We start from the raw sequence: 19921 nt of genomic DNA on the forward strand, positions 1-19921 counted from the left end.
CGCCACCCGCGGGCCAGGAAACACGCGCAACACAGCCACCTTTCGCCGTCCCAAGGCAGCGCCTCCAAGGAGAACACGACGCTCTAGCGCCATCACCACCCAATCCGGAGATTTTGGATTTTCACCCGGGCGCAGAGGAAGGAGGGAAGGGGATGTACCTCAGCGTCGCCTCCAAGAAGGAAGACGGCATCCGAAATGTCGCCGACGCCGTGGCTGCCACCGCCGGCCAAACATCTCTCCCGTCCAGAGCCCCAGACCCTGCCACCCCAACACATCAACCAAACAAGAACACCAAGTTGCCCTTGGGGTGGGTACCACGTGGACACAGGTTGCCGTCTTTAGAACTGACTCGGAGGTCGACGGAGCAACCCCCACCGCCTCCACGCCGCCCGCGCGACCGAGGAGGCAGTCAGCAGCACCGGCCAACGCCCCCCAAGCTGACACTTTCTCGATACCAGCTCCCTGTTGGCTGAGGGTGAAAATGTCTGGATGCATTGAGCAATTCTAGGATGAACATCATCCGGTTACGACAGTACTTGATTTCACATAAGTCACACGGTGCTATCTTTCTGTGCGCTCATTTCACGGTGCATATGCTGTATCCCCTTGGCATAGTCCCTGGTGGTGTCGAGGAAGTAGAGCAGGGCGCACATGAGGACGCTGCAGGCGAGCATGGGGATGGGCCCGAACGTCCACATGAAGAGCGCGAGCGAGACGTAGAAGGCGCGGAGCCCCAGCGACCAGGCGTGGCTGCCGCGGTTCACCGTGCGCGCCACGTACGCCGCGAAATCCTCCGCCGCCCCTTCCTCCGGCGGCAGGCCCAGCAGGAAGCTGGCGTGCGCGTACAGCCGGATGGCCTGCACGTTGCACACGAAGGCGAGCATGAAGCAGAGCGAGATGGCCAGGTACTTGACCGCGAACACCTGCCCCGTCTTGCTCCCGTACACCAGCATCGGCGACGACGATGAAGACGAGGAGGGCGACGTCGGGGAGCGGCCCGCCGTGGCGCCGATGAAGACGCTGATGACGGACGCGAGCGTGATGGCGGTCGTCGCCAGCACCGTCGACGCCATGATGTTGTTCCGCAGCGTCTGCACCGCCAGCACCCCGTTCTTCTCCGTATTCTGCTCTCCATTCTCCAAGAAACGATCGATCGAGTTAGAATTGCTACTCCGCCGAGAGGTGAAGGAAACATGGAGAATTATTTGGTTCGATGATACCGACGGCCATGATGACGGCGACCCAGCGCTTCCGGGCGAGGGCGTTGAGGCCGACGACGGTGCGGGTCGGGTGCCGCAGGATGGCGTAGAGGAGCCACAGGTGGTAGCCGGCCACCACCGCCAGTCCCAGGGGCACCAGCACCACATCAAGATCCTCCTCCCGAACCATGGCTCGATCACTCACCCGCGCGCTTCTCTCCGCACCTCTGCTGGAGTCAGAACACGATCTCGCTGTTTCTTCAGAGTTGGGATCAAACACAAACTTTTTGGACTGGGTAGCAAGCAAACTGCCACGAAGCAAGCAACCTCACCAGCGAGGGAACCGATTCCACGGCGATTGTTGCGGCGCACGCAGCCTGATTCCTGGATGGCTATGAGTAGCTTAGTTGTTCTTGACTTTGAACCTTGCCCAGGGTGCAAGTGCCGGATAGGTCCACGTACATCGCGTGGTAGAGCAGTGCTGGTTGAACTCGAACTCTTTGGCCACGCCAGCACGCACCAAGTAGACAAGTAATGGTGGTAACTTTGGAATAAATTCCACATTCAAGGTTCCGACATATTACTACTTTATTTACAACAACGATTGTTGTAGGTAGCCTCATGATCTATCATGTGATCTCAGAAATACTAGGTAGGACATGGCCCGCAGGTATGAAATGATGGATCACGTGAAATGAGGAAAGCTTGAACATCTTTTACATGTTCACTCGAGAGTGGTGTTTGTTCCGTGCACGAGACGTACCATGCACAAAATCACTACATCTCGTTGCATGTCAATTTGTTTCTTAATAAGTTTAAATATTAGGTGGTATTTGGAAAAATTAGGGGGATAAGCAAAAAAAAATGTGGTGAAAATAGGCTGGATTTTATTGGTCTACAGGATGTTAGGATGATCTCTTTCCCGAGTGGCCTAACGGCCCACCGGCCCCCTTGACCTACGCCCTGATCGGGGGCGCTCAACCCACTATGGTTGACGGGCCCCTGTCACGCTGCGATATATAAAGAGGTGGGGGGCCGGCGGCACGGATCATGAGGTTGGTCGCCGTCCGTACACCCCACCGACACACCCTACCGATCGAGGGCTCGCAGCAGTGACGGGATGCACCGCCACCACCGCCTTGCCCACTCCATGCCCTCGCCGCTGCACTTCACCATGGCCATCCGGACAGGCTCGTCGAGCCAAGGAGAAGGTACACTTTCCCCTCTCCCATCTCTCTGTTTTCACTCTCAGATGTCAAGTTAAACTCCATGCATAGATAGCTCTACCGTTAAGATCTAGCCTAGATGATTCAAGAAATCTATCAGTGGTATCAGAGGCGGGTAGGTTACAGATCTTTTCAGGTAGACAAGAAAAAGAAAGAAGTAAACCCTAAACCTAGTTGATCCCGCAAAGTAAACCCTAACCCTAAACAGAAAGACAAAAGGGCAAAGAAATCCTAACCGGCCAGGGCTTTTTGGGCTCGCCGGCGAGGAAGAGCAAGGGCAGTAGGGCACAGCGCAGCCACCGCCGAAAGAAGACCGGCCGCAGCTGCTCCTGCTCGTGGTCGCCGGAAAAGGGTGCCGCCACCTGAGCTGCTTGCCGGCGGTGCGCCCACGCTCGGCTGCACGCACGCGCCGGCAAGAGGGCCAGGGGGCGCCGCCGTACTTCTCTCCGCCGGCTGCCTCCGTCAAGGTTATCGGGGCAGTGGGAGAAAAGAAAAGAATGGAGGGGTGGGGGGAGAGCCCCACCGTCGCCGGTGAGCCGCCTGGCGGCGTGAGCGCGCGGGAGGAGAAGTCTCTCCGCCGCCGCCGCCGCCGCCACAGAGAGGACAGAGAGAGGGTCAAGGGGGGAAATGAGGCTAGGTTTCGGGGGTGGCCGTTTCGGGCCCCTCTTATATCTGCCGAAAACAGCGCTGCAACGTCGGATTTCATCCTACGGCCAGGGTGCTGTGGCTGCCGCGCGAAGGTGGGCCGAGGCAGGCCGGGCGCAAGCAGGCCGCGGTGACAGGCCGTGGGCCGGGAGGCAGGCCACGTGCTAGTTTTTGGCACGGGCTGGACAGCAGGTCGTGGGCCAAAAGGTTGTGCGCCCATTTACCTGCACAGTTTTCTGTTAATATTTTCCGAGAGGCATTTTTGGGCAGTTTTTGGCCAAATTTTGTCAAGATTTTCTGAGCAAATTGAACCAACGAGATATTTGTTTCAGGAAATAATAATTAAAAAAAAGTGAAAGTTATGTCTCTGAAAAGTTTAAAGTTTAAAGATTGAATTCAAAGCTTCCGCTGCAAATAGTTAAAGATGTATTTTAATTTTGAAAAATGCAAAAGTGATGATTAAAATTTAAAAGTTTGATGAAAAGTGATTATTGAAACAATTATGATCCTTTCATTTTATGACCAACGTTATTAATGGCATGATCATATTTTGTTGAAATAATATGTGCAAAAGTAACAATTAAATTTTCAAAGAGATGATTAAAGTAATTATTGTGACAATTATGGTTATGTTATTTTTGGACCAACGTTACTAATGACATGATCATGTTTTGTTGCAATAAGGTGTGCATTTATCTCTATTTTCTGCCCAACGGTGATATAGATTTAAATTGCACAAACAGTTGTATGTTCTAATTTTGACCAACGTTGGATTATTGCATGCAATTATTGTTATGATCTCATTTCATTGTGATTTAAAGGAGGGTACTACTTGATGAGCTGCATCAAGGATGTTCCAACCCTCAGAGGTGACAACTACACTAAATGGAGAAAGAAGGTCGATTTGTCTTTGAGGTGGACTGGGTTACCATAGCTGGTCAAACCAAAAGATCCAGTCAGAAATGACAAGAAAGATGATGCTGCATGGCAGAATAAAAAGTGGCTAAGTGCCATTTATAAAGTATACAATTGAGAACGCTATTGTGGGCACAATTGCAGAGTGTGCATCCGTAGGGGAGTATCTTGAAAGAATAAAGAGCCAGTTCACTGGTTCTTCAAAGATATGTGCGACCCAACTGCTGTAGCAACTGGTAACAGAAAAGTACACATGGACAGAAAGGACATGGCAAGTGTGCCATATGGTGTAATAATGCTTATGTGGGTGTTGTCTGTGTGTAATGTGAGTGAAAAAGTGTTGTCCGCGTCAGACAAAAAACAAAAGAAAAGAAAAGAACTGATGAATCATCGATATTATGGCACTGTCGCTTAGGCCATATTTCGAGGGGGAGAATAGAAAGACTTGTTAAAAATGATATTCTTCCTCCATTATAATTCTTAGACATAGAACAATGCATCGATTGCATTAAAGGAAAATTTGTAAAGCAAATTAAAAAGGATGCAAATCGAAGCACCGCAACACTAGAAATAATTTACCCCGATATATGTGGACCATTTCCGGTGAAAAGTGTGGATGGCTATGATTTGTTCATAACATTCAAGGATGATTACTCCCGATATGGTTATATTTATCCAATCAAAGAAAGAACAGAAGCGTTGGATAAATTTAAAATATTAAAAGCTGAAGTTGAAAATCAGCATGATAAAAGAATAAAAATAGTCAGATCTGATCGTGGAGGGGAGTACTACGGTTGACATACTCCATATGGCCAAGTCCCTGGACCTTTTGCAAGGTTCGTATAGGAGACTGGAATAGTCGCCCAGTATTCTATGTCGGGCGAACCTCAGCAGAATGTGGTAGCTGAAAGGCGCAACCGTACCCTTATGGATATGGTGCGCAGTATGATGAGCTATTCCACCCTACCATTGGGATTGTGGATTGAGGCGTTAAAAACCTCCATTCACATTCTAAACAGAGTACCAAGCAAATCGGTGCCCAAAACACCGTATGAGCTATGGACAGGGAGAGTGCCTTCTCTAAACCACCTGAAAGTGTGGGGGAGGCCTGCTGAGGCCAAAGTATTTAATCCAAATATCACAAAGTTAGATACCAAAACAGTTAATTGCCATTTTATTGGCTATCCTGAAAAGTCAAAAGGTTATCGTTTCTACTGTCCAGAGAAATACATAAAGTTTGTGGAAACGAGACATGTTGTCTTCTTAGAGGACGAAATGATGAGGGGGAGCATGGTAGCTCGGAAAATTGATCTTGAGGAGAAGAGGGTGCATGCACCTAATCCGATGACTCAGGAGCCATTTTTTGCGCTACCATGTGCACCTGCACCGATAATCCCTGCGATTATGGTGCAAGCGCCTGTTGTGACTCCACCCATGACAACGATGAGTGAAAATTCAGAACCTGTCCGTCAGGAGCCGAATGAATCATTTGTTGAGCATGAAAGGGAGCAACAACAGCCACCTCCAGAAGCTGAGCCACAAGTTGAGGAACAGAATGCTCAAGAGATTGAGGCCCCTAGAAGGTCTACAAGAGCTAGAAAATCAGCCATTTCGACTGATTACAAAGTTTACAACACGAAAGCAGTTCATATGGAAGGTGATCCCACTTCATATGAAGAAGCCATGAGAAGCCCAGATTCATCAAAGTGGGTGGAGGCCATGGAAGACGAAATGAGATCGATGAGTACCAACAATGTTTGGGACTTAGAGAATATTCTTAAAGGAACCAAAACAGTGGGCTGCAAGTGGGTCTACAAAATAAAATATGACTCCAATGAGAATGTCGAAAAGTATAAAGCACGACTTGTGGCAAAATGATTTACACAAAGAGAAGGGATAGATTACAATGAGACATTTTCTCCAGTCTCATGTAAGGATTCCTTCGGAATCATAATGGCACTATTTGATTTAGAGTTGCATCAAATGGATGTAAAGACGGCATTTCTAAACGGGGATTTAGAATAAAATGTCTACATGAAATAACCCAAGGGTTTTATCATGGATGGCAAGGACGAAATGGGATACCGACTAAAGAAATCCATTTATGGATTAAAGCAAGCCTTCAGACAGTGGTATCTAAAGTTTAATGAGACAATTAAGAGATTTGGATTTAAAGAAAATTTTGAGGACAACTGCGTTTATGCAAAGTTTAAAAGTGGGAATATTTTTTCCTAATCTTGTATGTGGATGATATTCTGCTTGCCAGCAGTGATGTTAGTATACTACAAGAGACAAAGAAGTTCTTGTCCTCAAAATTTGATATGAAAGATCTTGGTGAAGCGTCATATGTTTTGGGCATAGAAATTCACCGAGATAGGAAAAATGGAGTATTAGGACTATCACAAAAGGCTTATTTAGAAAAGATTCTAAGTAAGTATAATCTACATAAGTGCAATGCCACACCTGCCCCTATAGTCAAGGGCGACAGTTTTGGGAAACATCAAAGTCCCCAAAATCAATACGAGCTCGATCAAACGAAAGCGGTTCCATATGCTTCGACCATTGGAGCCTACAGTATGCACAAGTGTGCACTCGCCCTGACTTAGTTTTTATCACCGGAGTACTCAGTAGATATCAAGAAAATCCAGGTTTTGAACACTGGAAAATGGTAAACAAGGCATTGCGTTATGTGAAAGGCACAAAGAACTACATGCTAACATACAAAAGATCTGATTCCCTAGAAATAAGAGGGTATTCAGATGCAGATTTTGGGGAGATAAAGATGATAGAAAATCCACATCTGGATATGTATTCACTCTCGCAGGGGGAGCTATTTCGTGGAGAAGCTCCAAACAGACAATAGTCGCATCATCCATGATGTATGCAGAATTTATAGCATGTTATGAAGCCAGGGGCAGGCATTATGGTTAAGTTAATTTATACTCGACTTGAAAGTGGTAGATTGTATTCATAAACCACTAAAGATATATTGCGACAATGAGCCTGCAGTATTTTATGCTCACAACAACAAGTCGAGTAAAGCTACGAAACCGATTGAGGTTAAGTATTATGTTGTGAAACACAAGATCCGGGATCAAACTATAAGTCTCGAGCATATAAGGATAAAAGATATGCTTGCAGATCCGCTAACGAAAGGATTACTACCCAATGTGTTCAAGGAACACGTAGTCGGCATGGGTTTGAGGGAAAGTCTTACCTATCCTGGATCATAAGAGGCCCAAAAGTAAAAGAATTTGTTTCAAAACAGAGAAGTGTATGGTGGTTGTCTGATTCTATCGGCAATAGAGTTGTGACGATGAAACATGCCCTATGGACTGATCCAAAATGAAACGAATAAAATGAAAGTATACAGCTAAAAGTAAAGTTGAGATCAAGGGGGAGAATGTTAGGATGATCTCTTTCCCGAGTGGGCCCAACGGCCCACCGGGCCCCTTGACCTGCGCTCTAATCGGGGGCGCTCAACCCACTATGGTTGACGGGCCCCTGTCACGCTGCGATATATAAAGAGGTGGGGGGCCGGCGGCACGGATCATGAGGTTGGTCGCCGTCCGTACACCCCACCGACACACCCTACCGATCGAGGGCTCGCAGCAGTGACGGGATGCACCGCCACCACCGCCTTGCCCACTCCCTGCCCTCGCCGCTGCACTTCACCATGGCCACCCCGACAGGCTCGTCGAGCCAAGGAGAAGGTACACTTTCCCCTCTCCCATCTCTCTGTTTTCACTCTCAGATGTCAAGTTAAACTCAATGCATAGATAGCTCTACCGTTAAGATCTAGCCTAGATGATTCAAGAAATCTATCAAGCTAAGAAACAAGATTACTCTACAACTCTTTTCAGAACAATTGATCCTGCCAATGATTTCTTTGGAAGTGGGTTCTTTCTCTGATTTATGCCAATATGTTTACCTGCCCATGAAATATCTTGGGGTCCTAGTGACTTTTGCTAATTTAAAAATTGTGAATTTGGATTTTGTAGAAGCTAAGCTGCCGAAAATATCGGCAGCATGGAGTTGTGGTAGTGCAACTTCAGGAGGGAGGTTGATATTACAATCTTGCCTGACTGGGATTCCTTTATAGGGATTCCTTTATATTACATGTCTATGTTTCTTACGAATAAAACATTTGTGGAAAAGTTGGTGAACCACATGAGAAGATACTTTTGGCAAAATAGGAGTAAACAAAAATTATATGATAAAATGGAGGAGAATTTGCTACCACTTTATGTTTTCTTAGCAAAAACCAACACTTTAATGCAGGTTTTTTTTTCGAAATGTGCACTAGACTTAGATTTTACCCAAATTGGCAGACCAAGTGGGACCCACCTACATGAATGGCGTGGCAAAATGTGAGAAATTTCCTTAAGTGGGGATATCTAAAGTAAATCAAAAAAAATCAAAAGAAAAATGGAAAAAATTCCCAGTTCCGCCCATGTGTCTATGTGCCATGGCTAAGGGCCTGGCCTAGCCGGCTGCCCTCCTCCAAGCCCTAGTAGCAAGGATATGGATGTCGGCATGTTGCACTGCCTCTCCCTATCCTCACCCCTTCCGGCTCGTCATCTCTCTCTTTCCCTCGGAGCGTCGCTGTTCAGAACCACCCGAGACCACCACCGGTGAGCTTCGTTTTTTCATCCATAGAGATGGTGAAATTGAGTTGTGCAGAATCAAATAGAATGCTGGCAGAATTAAACAAGAGGCGTGTAGAAGCAAATAGAGAGCTGGAAGATGCAGTGATGAGATGTGCTGAATCCTTTTAGGGTCAGATTTAGGGTCACTTTTGTTCCGACGTATGAAGTGTGTGTGTGGGTTGGGGGGGAGGTCCTTTAATAAAATAAAAACCCAATGACAGAAGGATGAAACAAGACATCAGAAAGACAAAACATAGCAGAACCCATTTCACGATGAAACATCCAAACAAGAGGATGTCATGTTCCGTTACGGTCTATAAACACCTGACAACGAATTTGCTCTGGTCAAACAAGCACACCAGCAACATTGAAACTGTACTACAACTTCAGCGAACACATAAGAACTTCTACATGTATCTTTCACGGTCAAGTAGCTTCTGCAGTACAGCCTGATAAGTGAAAGAAAATGTAGAAACACCGTCATTCACAAACTATAGCAACCATTAATCTCTTCATATTGAGAATAAATGAATGTGGACAGTGACTCACAGGGCATGTAGTGTTTAACTCGAGGGATTGTGCAAGCTCACGAGAAGATATCAGAAGTTTGACAGGACGATATTCAAGAGCCACATTTCTCCCTTTGGAGTCTGCAAAGGTAATCAACTCACGGTCCAAGAGATGTTCAAAAGCCTGCAGCAAAATAACATGTGAGTTTTTTGGACAATGAATACAGTTAAGTATGAATAATTCTTGATAATGCTTATACTTACCCTGAAGCAAACAGTGGTTGCATACTTGTCAGAAGTTTTGTAGGCATCCTGTATAGATCTGTATTCTGACAGAAAACCAGTTCAACAACCATCAGTTTATTTTTTGTCTAGGGCTGATTGTAAAGGGAGAAGAAAAAATTATACCTTTCATTATAGAGTTGAAGTTGTACGAATTTTGCTCCTTATCTTCTAGTCTATTCATGCATACAAGTATGTACAGTTCCAGAATCGACAAATCTGCCATCAAAATGTAGTGGGGTGGACGTGATGCTATTGCAATGTGATATACTGAATACAAAATGACAAAAAATGAGAGCGAGCTCAGAGCGTCAACATGTTTGTTGATATTTCTTTTGTTGGGCAGCAAGGGAAACATGGCTTCTTTGTTAATAGTTTGTTCTTAGCTTTCTAGCTGTTTGTTCTCTTTGGAGCTAACTTCTTTCCTGGTCTGTTTTGTTGCCAGTTGGACTTCGCATCATCTTGACGCTCTTCTTCTTAAATGACATGCATTTAGATGTGTGTTCGAGCAAAAGTGTGCTGCTTGAATGATACTTAGTAAAGAGCTGCCTTTGGAGTTGTATTTATTTAATTTTCATCATTAGGACTAGTGCTGGTCTAACTACAGAAAGTTCGGGCTAGTAACAAATCAGACCTTGCAAACTGTCCAGCTTGGGTTGCCTCTGCATGCAGGAAAGAGCATGTGTAAAGCATTCCATTGACAGAAGTCCAGATTCCATGTCCATATATGACACCACTCTGAAACTGAACAATTTATCCACATTTAGCTAATAACAAAAATCTTGAAACTGGGAAGAGGAGAATGACCAAGGAAACTGCTGAAAAAACCTACAGAAATCTGGGGATGTTGCTGGTTGTTGCATCCGCATCAGTGAGAGAGCCAAGAATTCCTTTAAATTTCTTATTTCCGAAAATGCTCTATGGCATATAGGATAACAGAAGTTTAACATAATTTTTTTTGCCGCAAAGGAACAACAGAAATATGCCGTATGGCAACTTGGAATAATACCATTAGCATATAGAGTTCTGTTCAGTTTAAGTAACAACTCCACATACCTCATCATGTCTTGTTTAGTTCTTTTAGCAAGGTCATATATCAAACATAGTCTTTACTCTAAAGAGATCAGATTTTTTTATTTCTAACATGATCATGTGCTGTTACTAGTTCAGTATTACCAAGCAAGACAAGAACAAACTTTAAAAAGGTGACCAATAGGTCTTGCAAGCATATATGGTGAAAGGTTACATTGATAGAAAGGATACAGTAAGCCTTGAATTGTACTCCGTAACATAGTTTTTTGGTAAGCTCGAGTCTTTGTCTAGCATTAGCAGATGTTCCATTAACCTGTAGTGATCCAACTATTAAGAAGTGGTTTCAAGAAGAGAACTAGATGAACAATTGATCTAATCGCTGGAAGAAGAGAAAAAGTGGGAAGGCACAAGACATACCTCTGTATACCATCCAATGAAGAAGGAACAAATAGAAGCTTCCTGTGAGAGAAGCGGGACCGAACTCTTTTTTCTAGCAGTTGATCCGCATCCTACAAAATAAAACACAATTACAACGCATGCCTGTTTCAATAACTATCCGACTGAAAATTTTCCAATATGTTGCTGATCAAGAAAATTGGATGTTTCCTATGCAACTACAGAATTCCAACTCAAGTTATGAGCAACCTCAATCCATCTTCAATATATCAAGCACGTCCTTATTTGCTGACAGAAAAGTATGAGGCACCTCAATCCAACTAAAGTGCTAGTTTAAGATTGTCAAACTGCATGTGAAGCTGCTGCACTACTGCACAATGGCTATTACACTAATTCTTACAATGAAAGTAAGAATTCAAAAGTAACATTCCCATCATCATGCATTCATACACATGACAAGAACTTAATTCGTTAGAAATATTTCACTAACTTGCTTGGTGAAAATGAAACTAAAGCATTAGAAAGGCTGGTCCATACCAGTCGGCAACTTATACCAATGACAACAGCTTGTGATGTAAGAGTCTGCATCGCATCAAGTAAGCTATAGAGTAACCGCTGCTTCCCCTGTAATAGAACATCATGAACATCAGCCACCCTCTCATAAGTGCCAGTAGCGGTACTAGAAAGAATGTTATGACTTTTCCTTTACAATTAGAAAACTCATGAGGAATATTTGTGTCAAAAAGTTATGCAACCGATATTCGATTAAATGAGCAGGGTTAGGATGTGGTACAAGAACAGAAGGCATATATTCATTTCAACCTGGGCAAAGAGGTCAAACTCTTCCAGGACAAAAATTACTGTCTTGTGAGCTAGTCCACACTCCCTGCAGAAGAGAAAGATACAAGGACAGACATAAAATTACACACAAACTGAAGAACTATCACTTCATACTGAAAGGTATTAATCATTTTCATGCATTACTAACCGTAACATGTCAATCATGAAGTCAGTGTTGTCATCCGAAGAAGCCTAAATAAGAACACCAGTCTACTTTAGCCCATTTGGAATGGCAGAAGAAAACAAATCACGAGTAAAGGAAAATGTAGAAGAGTTGTGCACCATTTTGGAAAATGACAATTGATGCTCCAGACAAAGCTGCCTTGCAATTTCCTTAAAAAAACAAAATAGCAAAAATATTAGCATGGATCAGTAGGAGCGAATAACACGAAGTAACAGGTGCAGATCTGAGTACATCAGCAACTATCGCGAGTTGAGAAGGTGTCACAAAAAGATGGAAGAGTGTCAGCAGAAGAGAAGAAAAGAGCGTCTGCAGAGCGGAAGTGCTACCTTGGTAGCGCAGTTGTCATCACTATGCAACATCCCATTCAGCCTGATCTGAAAATAAGTCACATAATTATCAACCTCAAGCGCAAGTTTAATCAAACTAAATAAACTAGGAAATTACTTCCCTCTTGGGAGAATATGCTATCGCTCAGTGGACTGGACAAACTGAATTGAGCTGTGAGGGAATTCTGCACTTCTCTATTTAAAATATCTTCAAATCATCATTCCTTAAGCTTCATTAGATAAACTTTACTTATTTTTTCTTAACTCTCGCAATGTTACACAAATTTCCACGAAAGCAGGTCCTCTTTTGTGAGATAGTACAACACAAGCATAGCTTGGGTTTCACGTAATGAATAGTCAGGCACATTTGTAGCAACAGGTTGGAGAGCCATACCACGGATATCGCATCAGGATGCTCCTTCTTCAGGTCCTCTAGAACCATGTCGAGCACCTGTAAAGAAGTGAAACATGAGTTTCCCAGCTGAGAGAAAAAGACGGTGTTCACTGCGCACATGACGTGCACATTTCATCAAACACCATATGTGCATTTCGGCAAGTCACGGAATGGGGAGAAGAGAAAGGGAAACCCCACCGCGCCTTTTCCGCATCCGCGGGGTCCGAGGAGGAGGACGGAGTTGTTGCAGGCCTCGGAGACGGAGCTGTCCACGAGGTACTTGAGCTTACTGCGCAACACGATATCAAGAGAAGCAGTTACAGATGAGTTCGGTCTGTTTCCTGTTAGGCGCTGTGGGGCGGATCGAATCGGCTCACCTGTAGTTGGTGTCGGGCGAGGATCTGAGAGGGGAGTGGACGAAGGCCGGGTCGCAGAGACGGCCGCGGAGCACGGCCTGTGATTGATTCGCCACGGGCGCCGCCGCCGCCGCCGCCATGGGAGTTGGAATGTTGGAGCCTTGGAGGAGAGAGTCGGCCGGCAGAGCGCGCGCAGGAAAATTGACTTCGCGATTTCCTTTTGGCGCCGGTTCCGCTAAAAACAAATAAGGACGTGTTTGGATCGGAGAGTGTAAACGGGACCGTTAGAGCATCTCCACCCCCGGTAGAAATTTGGGGGTTGAGACGAAAATAGGCTCGCACCTGCGTGCCCTAAATGGCGCCGGCCTATTTTGGAGCCCAATAGAATTGCCGTAACCCCGTGTCAGCTTCTTCGCCAAGTGCGCGAATCGGGCGCCGGCGTCTCGCGAGGCTAAATTTTTTTGCGTGGGAGCCGCCTGTCAGCCACACATCCCAGCAGTGGTGCAGTTTCGGCAGGTGAAGCCCACTCTAAAAGTGGGTCTGTTCAAGTAGAAGAAACATGCCAAGATAAAAGAAGACGGAGAAAAAAACCCCTTTCTTAAGCAAAGAGGCACGAACGCAACGCTATCTAAAAACGTCCCGCACTTCTGTCAGGGAATAGAATGGAATCCGGGATCAAAGAAAGGGGATGATCAGCCACACTGGGACTGAGACACGGCCCAGACTCCTACGGGAGGCAGCAGTGGGGAATTTTCCGCAATGGGCGAAAGCCTGACGGAGCAATGCCGCGTGGAGGTGGAAGGCCTACGAGTCGTCAACTTCTTTTCTCGGAGAAGAAACAATGACGGTATCCGAGGAATAAGCATCGGCTAACTCGTGCCGGCGAGCCACGGTAAGACGAGAGGATGCAAGCGTTATCCGGAATGATTGGGCGTAAAGCGTCCGTAGGTGGCTTTTCAAGTCCGCCGTCAAATCCCAGGGCTCAACCCCGGACAGGCGGTGGAAACTACCAAGCTGGAGTACGGTAGGGGCAGAGGGAATTTCCGGTGGAGCGGTGAAATGCATTGAGATCGGAAAGAACGTCCCGTGTCGCGCGCCTTGCTCTTCGTGCCGCCGTTAATGAGCGTCACCGCTTCCCCGCCTCCCTCCGGCCTATAAAAAGGGACACCTCTCATCGTTCCTCTCACACACAAACCCTAGCGCCTCTCTCCCAACCCTAGCCGCCACCATCTGAAAAGACGACGCCATGTCTGGTCGAGACCGAGGACGCGGTCGTGGTCGTGGCCGTGGCCGCGGCAGAGCTGCACGCATGCTGTCGCCTGCGAAGCCGTCGTCTTCATCGTCGGAGATGGACGAGGAGGGGCCCGTGCTGTGCGAGTTCGTCCTCGTCCTCAAGGGCGACCCACGCGGCATCCAGAGGCTGCCAGACACCTTCGCCGACTTCGTCGTCGGCGACGACCGCCCGGGCACCCTGCATCTGCGGGAGGATCGTGTGGCTACTACCGATGGATCGTGGACGTCATCTACGACGCGCGCGGCAAGATGTACCTCCACATCGGCTGGGAGAAGTTCGCACGCCACCACAGCCTCCAAGCCGGCTTCGTGCTCGTTGATGCGCGTACAGCACGCGTCCGTTGGGAACCCCAAGAGGAAGGTGTGATGCGTACAGCGGCAAGTTTTCCCTCAGAAAGAAACCAAGGTTTATCGAACCAGTAGGAGTCAAGAAGCACGTCGAAGGTTGATGGCGGCGGGATGTAGTGCGGCGCAACACCAGGGATTCCGGCGCCAACGTGGAACCCGCACAACACAACCAAAGTACTTTGCCCCAACGAAACAGAGTGAGGTTGTCAATCTCACCGGCTTGTCGTAACAAAGGATTAGATGTATAGTGTGGATGATGATTGTTTGCGAAAACAGTAGAACAAGTATTGCGATAGATTGTATTCGATGTAAAAGAATGGACCGGGGTCCACAGCTCACTAGAGGTGTCTCTCCCATAAGATAAATAGCATGTTGGGTGAACAAATTACGATCGGGCAATTGACAAATAGAGAGAGCATGACAATGCACATACATGATATGATAAGTATTGTGAGATTTAATTGGGCATTACGACAAAGTACATAGACCGCTATCCAAGCATGCATCTATGCCTAAAAAGTCCACCTTCGAGGTTATCATCCGAACCCCTTCCAGCATTAAGTTGCAAACAACGAGACAATTGCATTAAGTATGGTGCGTAATGTAATCAATAACTACATCCTCGGACATAGCATCAATGTTTTATCCCTAGTGGCAACAAGCACATCCACAACCTTAGAACTTTCGTCACACTGTCCCGCATTTAATGGAGGCATGAATCCACTATCGAGCATAAATACTCCCTCTTGGAGTTAAGAGTAAAAACTTGGCCAGAGCCTCTACTAATAACGGAGAGCATGCAAGATCATAAACAACACATAGGTAATAGATTGATAATCAACATAACATAGTATTCTCTATCCATCGGATCCCGACAAACACAACATATAGCACTACAGATAGATGATCTTGATCATGTTAGGCAGCTCACAAGATCCGACAATGAAGCACATAAGGAGAAGACGACCATCTAGCTACTTCTATGGACCCATAGTCCAGGGGTGAACTACTCACTCATCACTCCGGAGGCGACCATGGCGGTGAAGAGTCCTCCGGAAGATGATTCCCCTCTCCGGCAGGGTGCCGGAGGCGATCTCCTGAATCCCCCGAGATGGGATTGGCGGCGGCGGCGTCTCTGGAAGGTTTTCCGTATCGTGGCTCTCGGTACTGGGGGTTTCGCGATGAAGGCTTTAAGTAGGTGGAAGGGCAACGCGGGGGGCCACACGAGGGACCCACACACCAGGGCAGCGCGGCCAAGGGCCAGGCCGTGCCGCCCTGTGGTGTCGGCGCCTCGTGGCCCCACTTCCTTTCCCCTTCGGTCTTCTGGAAGCTTCGTGCAAAAATAGGACCCTGGGCGTTGATTTCGTCCAATTCCGAGAATATTTCCTTACTAGGATTTCTGAAACCAAAAACAGCAGAAAACAAGAATCGGCTCTTTCGGCATCTCGTTAATAGGTTAGTGCCGGAAAATGCATAAATATGACATAAAGTATGCATAAAACATGTAGATATCATCAATAATGTGGCATGGAACATAAAAAATTATCGATACGTCGGAGACGTATCAGCATCCCTAAGCTTAGTTCTCGCTCGTCCCGAGCAGGTAAACGATAACAAAGATAATTTCTGGAGTGACATGCCATCATAACCTTGATCATACTATTGTAAGCATATGAATGAATGCAGCGATCAAAACAATGGTAATGACATGAGTAAACAAATGAATCATAAAGCAAAGACTTTTCATGAATAGTACTTTCAAGACAAGCATCAATAAGTCTTGCATAAGAGTTAACTCATAAAGCAATAAATCAAAGTAAAGGTATTGAAGCAACACAAAGGAAGATTAAGTTTCAGCGGTTGCTTTCAACTTATAACATGTATATCTCATGGATAATTGTCAATGTAAAGTAATATAACAAGTGCAATATGCAAGTATGTAGGAGTCAATGCACAGTTCACACAAGTGTTTGCTTCTTGAGGTGGAGAGAAATAGGTGAACTGACTCAACATAAAAGTAAAAGAAAGGCCCTTCGCAGAGGGAAGCATTGATTGCTATATTTGTGCTAGAGCTTTGGTTTTGAAAACAAGAAACAATTTTGTCAACGGTAGTAATAAAGCATATGTGTTATGTAAATTATATCTTACAAGTTGCAAGCCTCATGCATAGTATACTAATAGTGCCCGCAACTTTTCCTAATTAGCTTGGATTACCGGGATTATCGCAATACACATGTTTTAACCAAGTGTCACAAAGGGGTACCTCTATGCCGCCTGTACAAAGGTCTAAGGAGAAAGCTCGCATTTGGATTTCTCGCTTTTGATTATTCTCAACTTAGACATCCATACCGGGACAACATAGACAACGAGATAATGGACTCCTCTTTAATGCATAAGCATGTAGCAACAATTAATGTTCTCATATGAGATTGAGGATATATGTCCAAAACTGAAACTTCCACCATGATTCATGGCTTTAGTTAGCGGCCCAATGTTCTTCTCTAACAATATGCATGCTCTAACCATTAAATGAGTGGTAAATCTCCCTTACTTCAGACAAGACGGACATGCATAGCAACTCACATGATATTCAACAAAGGGTAGTTGATGGCGTCCTCGGGAACATGGTTATCGCACAACAAGCAACTTAATAAGAGATAAAGTGCATAAGTACATATTCAATACCACAATAGTTTTTAAGCTATTTGTCCCATGAGTTATATATTGCAAAGGTAAATAATGGAAATTTTAAAGGTAGCACTCAAGCAATTTACTTTGGAATGGCGGAGAAATACCATGTAGTAGGTAGGTATGGTGGACACAAATGGTATAGTGGTTGGCTCAAGGATTTTGGATGCATGAGAAGTATTCCCTCTCGATACAAGGTTTAGGCTAGCAAGGTTATTTGAAACAAACACAAGGGTGAACCGGTGCAGCAAAACTCACATAAAAGACATATTGTAAACATTACAAGACTCTACACCGTCTTCCTTGTTGTTCAAACTCAATACTAGAAATTATCTAGACTTTAGAGAGACCAAATATGCAAACCAAATTTAGCAAGCTCTAGGTGTTTCTTCATTAATGGGTGCAAAGTATATGATGCAAGAGCTTAAACATGAGCACAACAATTGCCAAGTATCAAATTATTCAAGACATTTTAGAATTACTACATGTAGCATTTCCCGATTCCAACCATATAACAATTTAACGAAGAAGATTCAACCTTCGCCATGAATACTATGAGTAAAGCCTAAGGACATATTTGTCCATATGCAACAGCGGAGCGTGTCTCTCTCCCACACAATGAATGCTAGGATCCATTTTATTCAAACAAAAACAAAAACAAAAACAAACCGACGCTCCAAGCAAAGCACATAAGATGTGATGGAATAAAAATATAGTTTCGGGGAGGAACCCGATAATGTTGTCGATGAAGAAGGGGATGCCTTGGGCATCCCCAAGCTTAGACGCTTGAGTCTTCTTAAAATATGCGAGGGTGAACCACCGGGGCATCCCCAAGCTTAGAGCTTTCACTCTCCTTTATCATATTGTATCATCCTCATCTCTTGATCCTTGAAAACTTCCTCCACACCAAACTCGAAACAACTCATTAGAGGGTTAGTGCATAATAAAAATTCACATGTTCAGAGGTGACACAATCATTCTTAACACTTCTGGACATTGCACAAAGCTACTGGACACTAATGGAACAAAGAAATTCATCCATCATAGCAAAAGAGGCAATGCGAAATAAAAGGCATAATCTGTCAAAACAGTAACGAGTCCGTAAAGATGGATTTTATTGAGGCACCAGACTTGCTCAAATGAAAATGCCCAAATTAAATGAAAGTTCCGTACATATCTGAGGATCACGCACGTAAATTGGCATATTTTTCTGAGCTACCTACAGAGAGGCAGGTCGAAATTCGTGACAGCAAGAAATCTGTTTCTGCGCAGTAATCCAAATCTAGTATGAACCTTACTATCAACGACTTAACTTGGCACAACAATGCACAAAACTAAGATAAGGAGAAGTTGCTACAGTAGTAAACAACTTCCAAGACTCAAATATAAAATAAAAATACTGTAGTAAAAACATGGGTTGTCTCCCATAAGCGATTTTCTTTAACGCCTTTCGCCTAGGCGCAGAAAGTGTATATCAAGTATTATCAAGAGACGAAGAATCAACATCATAACTTGTTCTAATAATAGAATCAAAAGGTAATTTCATTCTCTTTCTAGGGAAGTGTTCCATACCTTTCTTGAGAGGAAATTGATATTTAATATTACCTTCCTTCATATCAATGATAGCTCCAACAGTTCGAAGAAAAGGTCTTCCCAATATAATGGGACAAGATCCATTGCATTCAATATCCAAGACAACAAAATCAACGGGGACAAGGTTATTGTTAACGGTAATGCGAACATTATCAACTCTCCCCAAAGGTTTCTTTGTAGCATTATCAACAAGATTAACATCCAAATAACAAGTTTTCAATGGTGGCAAGTCAAGCATATTATAAATCTTCTTAGGCATAACGGAAATACTTGCACCAAGATCACATAAAGCATTACAATCAAAGTCATTGACCTTCATCTTAATGATGGGCTCCCAACCATCTTCTAACTTTCTAGGAATAGAAGTTTCAAGTTTTAGTTTCTCCTCTCTAGCTTTTATGAGAGCATTTGTAATATGTTTTGTGAAAGCCAAGTTTATAGCACTAGCATTAGGACTCTTAGCAAGTTTTTGTAAGAACTTTATAACTTCAGAGATGTGGCAATCATCAAAATCCAAACCATTATAATCTAAAGCAATGGGATCATCATCCCCAATGTTGGAAAAAATTTCAGCAGTTTTATCACAGGCAGTTTCAGCAGTTTTAGCAATTTCAGGCAATTTTGCACGCTTTGCACTAGGAGTAGTAACATTGCCAACACCAATTATTTTACCATTGATAGTAGGAGGTGTAGCAACATGTGAATCATTAACATTACTAGTGGTGGTAATAGTCCAAACTTTAGCTATATTATTCTCTTTAGCTAGTTTTTCATTTTCTTCTCTTTCCCACCTAGCATGCAATTCAGCCATCAATCTTATATTCTCATTAATTCTAACTTGGATGGCATTTGCTGTAGTAACAATTTTATTTTCAATATCCTTATTAGGCATAACTTTCGATTTCAAAAGATCAACATTAGAGGCAAGACTATCAACCTTAGAAGCGAGAATATCAATTTTATTGAGCTTTTCCTCAACAGATTTGTTAAAAGCAGTTTGTGTACTAATAAATTCTTTAAGCATAGTTTCAAGTCCAGGGGTGTGT

The 19921-nt window shown here is 44.5% G+C and overlaps 2 protein-coding genes across 2 annotated transcripts; both read right to left on the reverse strand.

The window, feature by feature from the left end:
• Positions 1–532: 532 nt before the first annotated feature.
• Positions 533–1389, reverse strand: LOC124660055. Its single transcript, XM_047197850.1, has 2 exons — positions 1225–1389; positions 533–1124 (listed from the first exon to the last, which is right to left on the reverse strand). Exons 1-2 carry the CDS (start codon positions 1387–1389, stop codon positions 552–554), a joined length of 738 nt encoding a protein of 245 aa, XP_047053806.1. The 3' UTR covers positions 533–551.
• A 7570-nt stretch (positions 1390–8959) lies between these two features.
• On the reverse strand, positions 8960–13093 carry LOC124666603 (origin of replication complex subunit 4). Its single transcript, XM_047203942.1, has 16 exons — positions 12975–13093; positions 12796–12886; positions 12598–12654; positions 12204–12251; positions 11976–12026; positions 11842–11885; positions 11676–11739; positions 11391–11477; positions 10875–10966; positions 10689–10770; positions 10258–10343; positions 10060–10169; positions 9552–9644; positions 9408–9472; positions 9184–9327; positions 8960–9083 (listed from the first exon to the last, which is right to left on the reverse strand). Exons 1-16 carry the CDS (start codon positions 13091–13093, stop codon positions 9042–9044), a joined length of 1275 nt encoding a protein of 424 aa, XP_047059898.1. The 3' UTR covers positions 8960–9041.
• Positions 13094–19921: the final 6828 nt, after the last annotated feature.

The sequence above is a fragment of the Lolium rigidum genome, chromosome 6 (genome assembly GCF_022539505.1).
Source record: "Lolium rigidum isolate FL_2022 chromosome 6, APGP_CSIRO_Lrig_0.1, whole genome shotgun sequence".
NCBI classification, from domain to species: Eukaryota; Viridiplantae; Streptophyta; class Magnoliopsida; order Poales; family Poaceae; genus Lolium; species Lolium rigidum.

Coding starts and splice junctions, on each gene's coding strand:
- LOC124660055 (XM_047197850.1), bottom strand. CDS start 1,389: ATGGTTCGGGAGGAGGATCTTGATGTGGTGCTGGTGCCCCTGGGACTG. Junction 1,125..1,224: donor GGGTCGCCGTCATCATGGCC/GTCGGTATCATC, acceptor AATGGAGAGCAG/AATACGGAGAAGAACGGGGT.
- LOC124666603 (XM_047203942.1), bottom strand. CDS start 13,093: ATGGCGGCGGCGGCGGCGGCGCCCGTGGCGAATCAATCACAGGCCGTG. Junction 12,887..12,974: donor TCGCCCGACACCAACTACAG/GTGAGCCGATTC, acceptor CGTGTTGCGCAG/TAAGCTCAAGTACCTCGTGG. Junction 10,771..10,874: donor TCATTGGATGGTATACAGAG/GTATGTCTTGTG, acceptor GGATCACTACAG/GTTAATGGAACATCTGCTAA.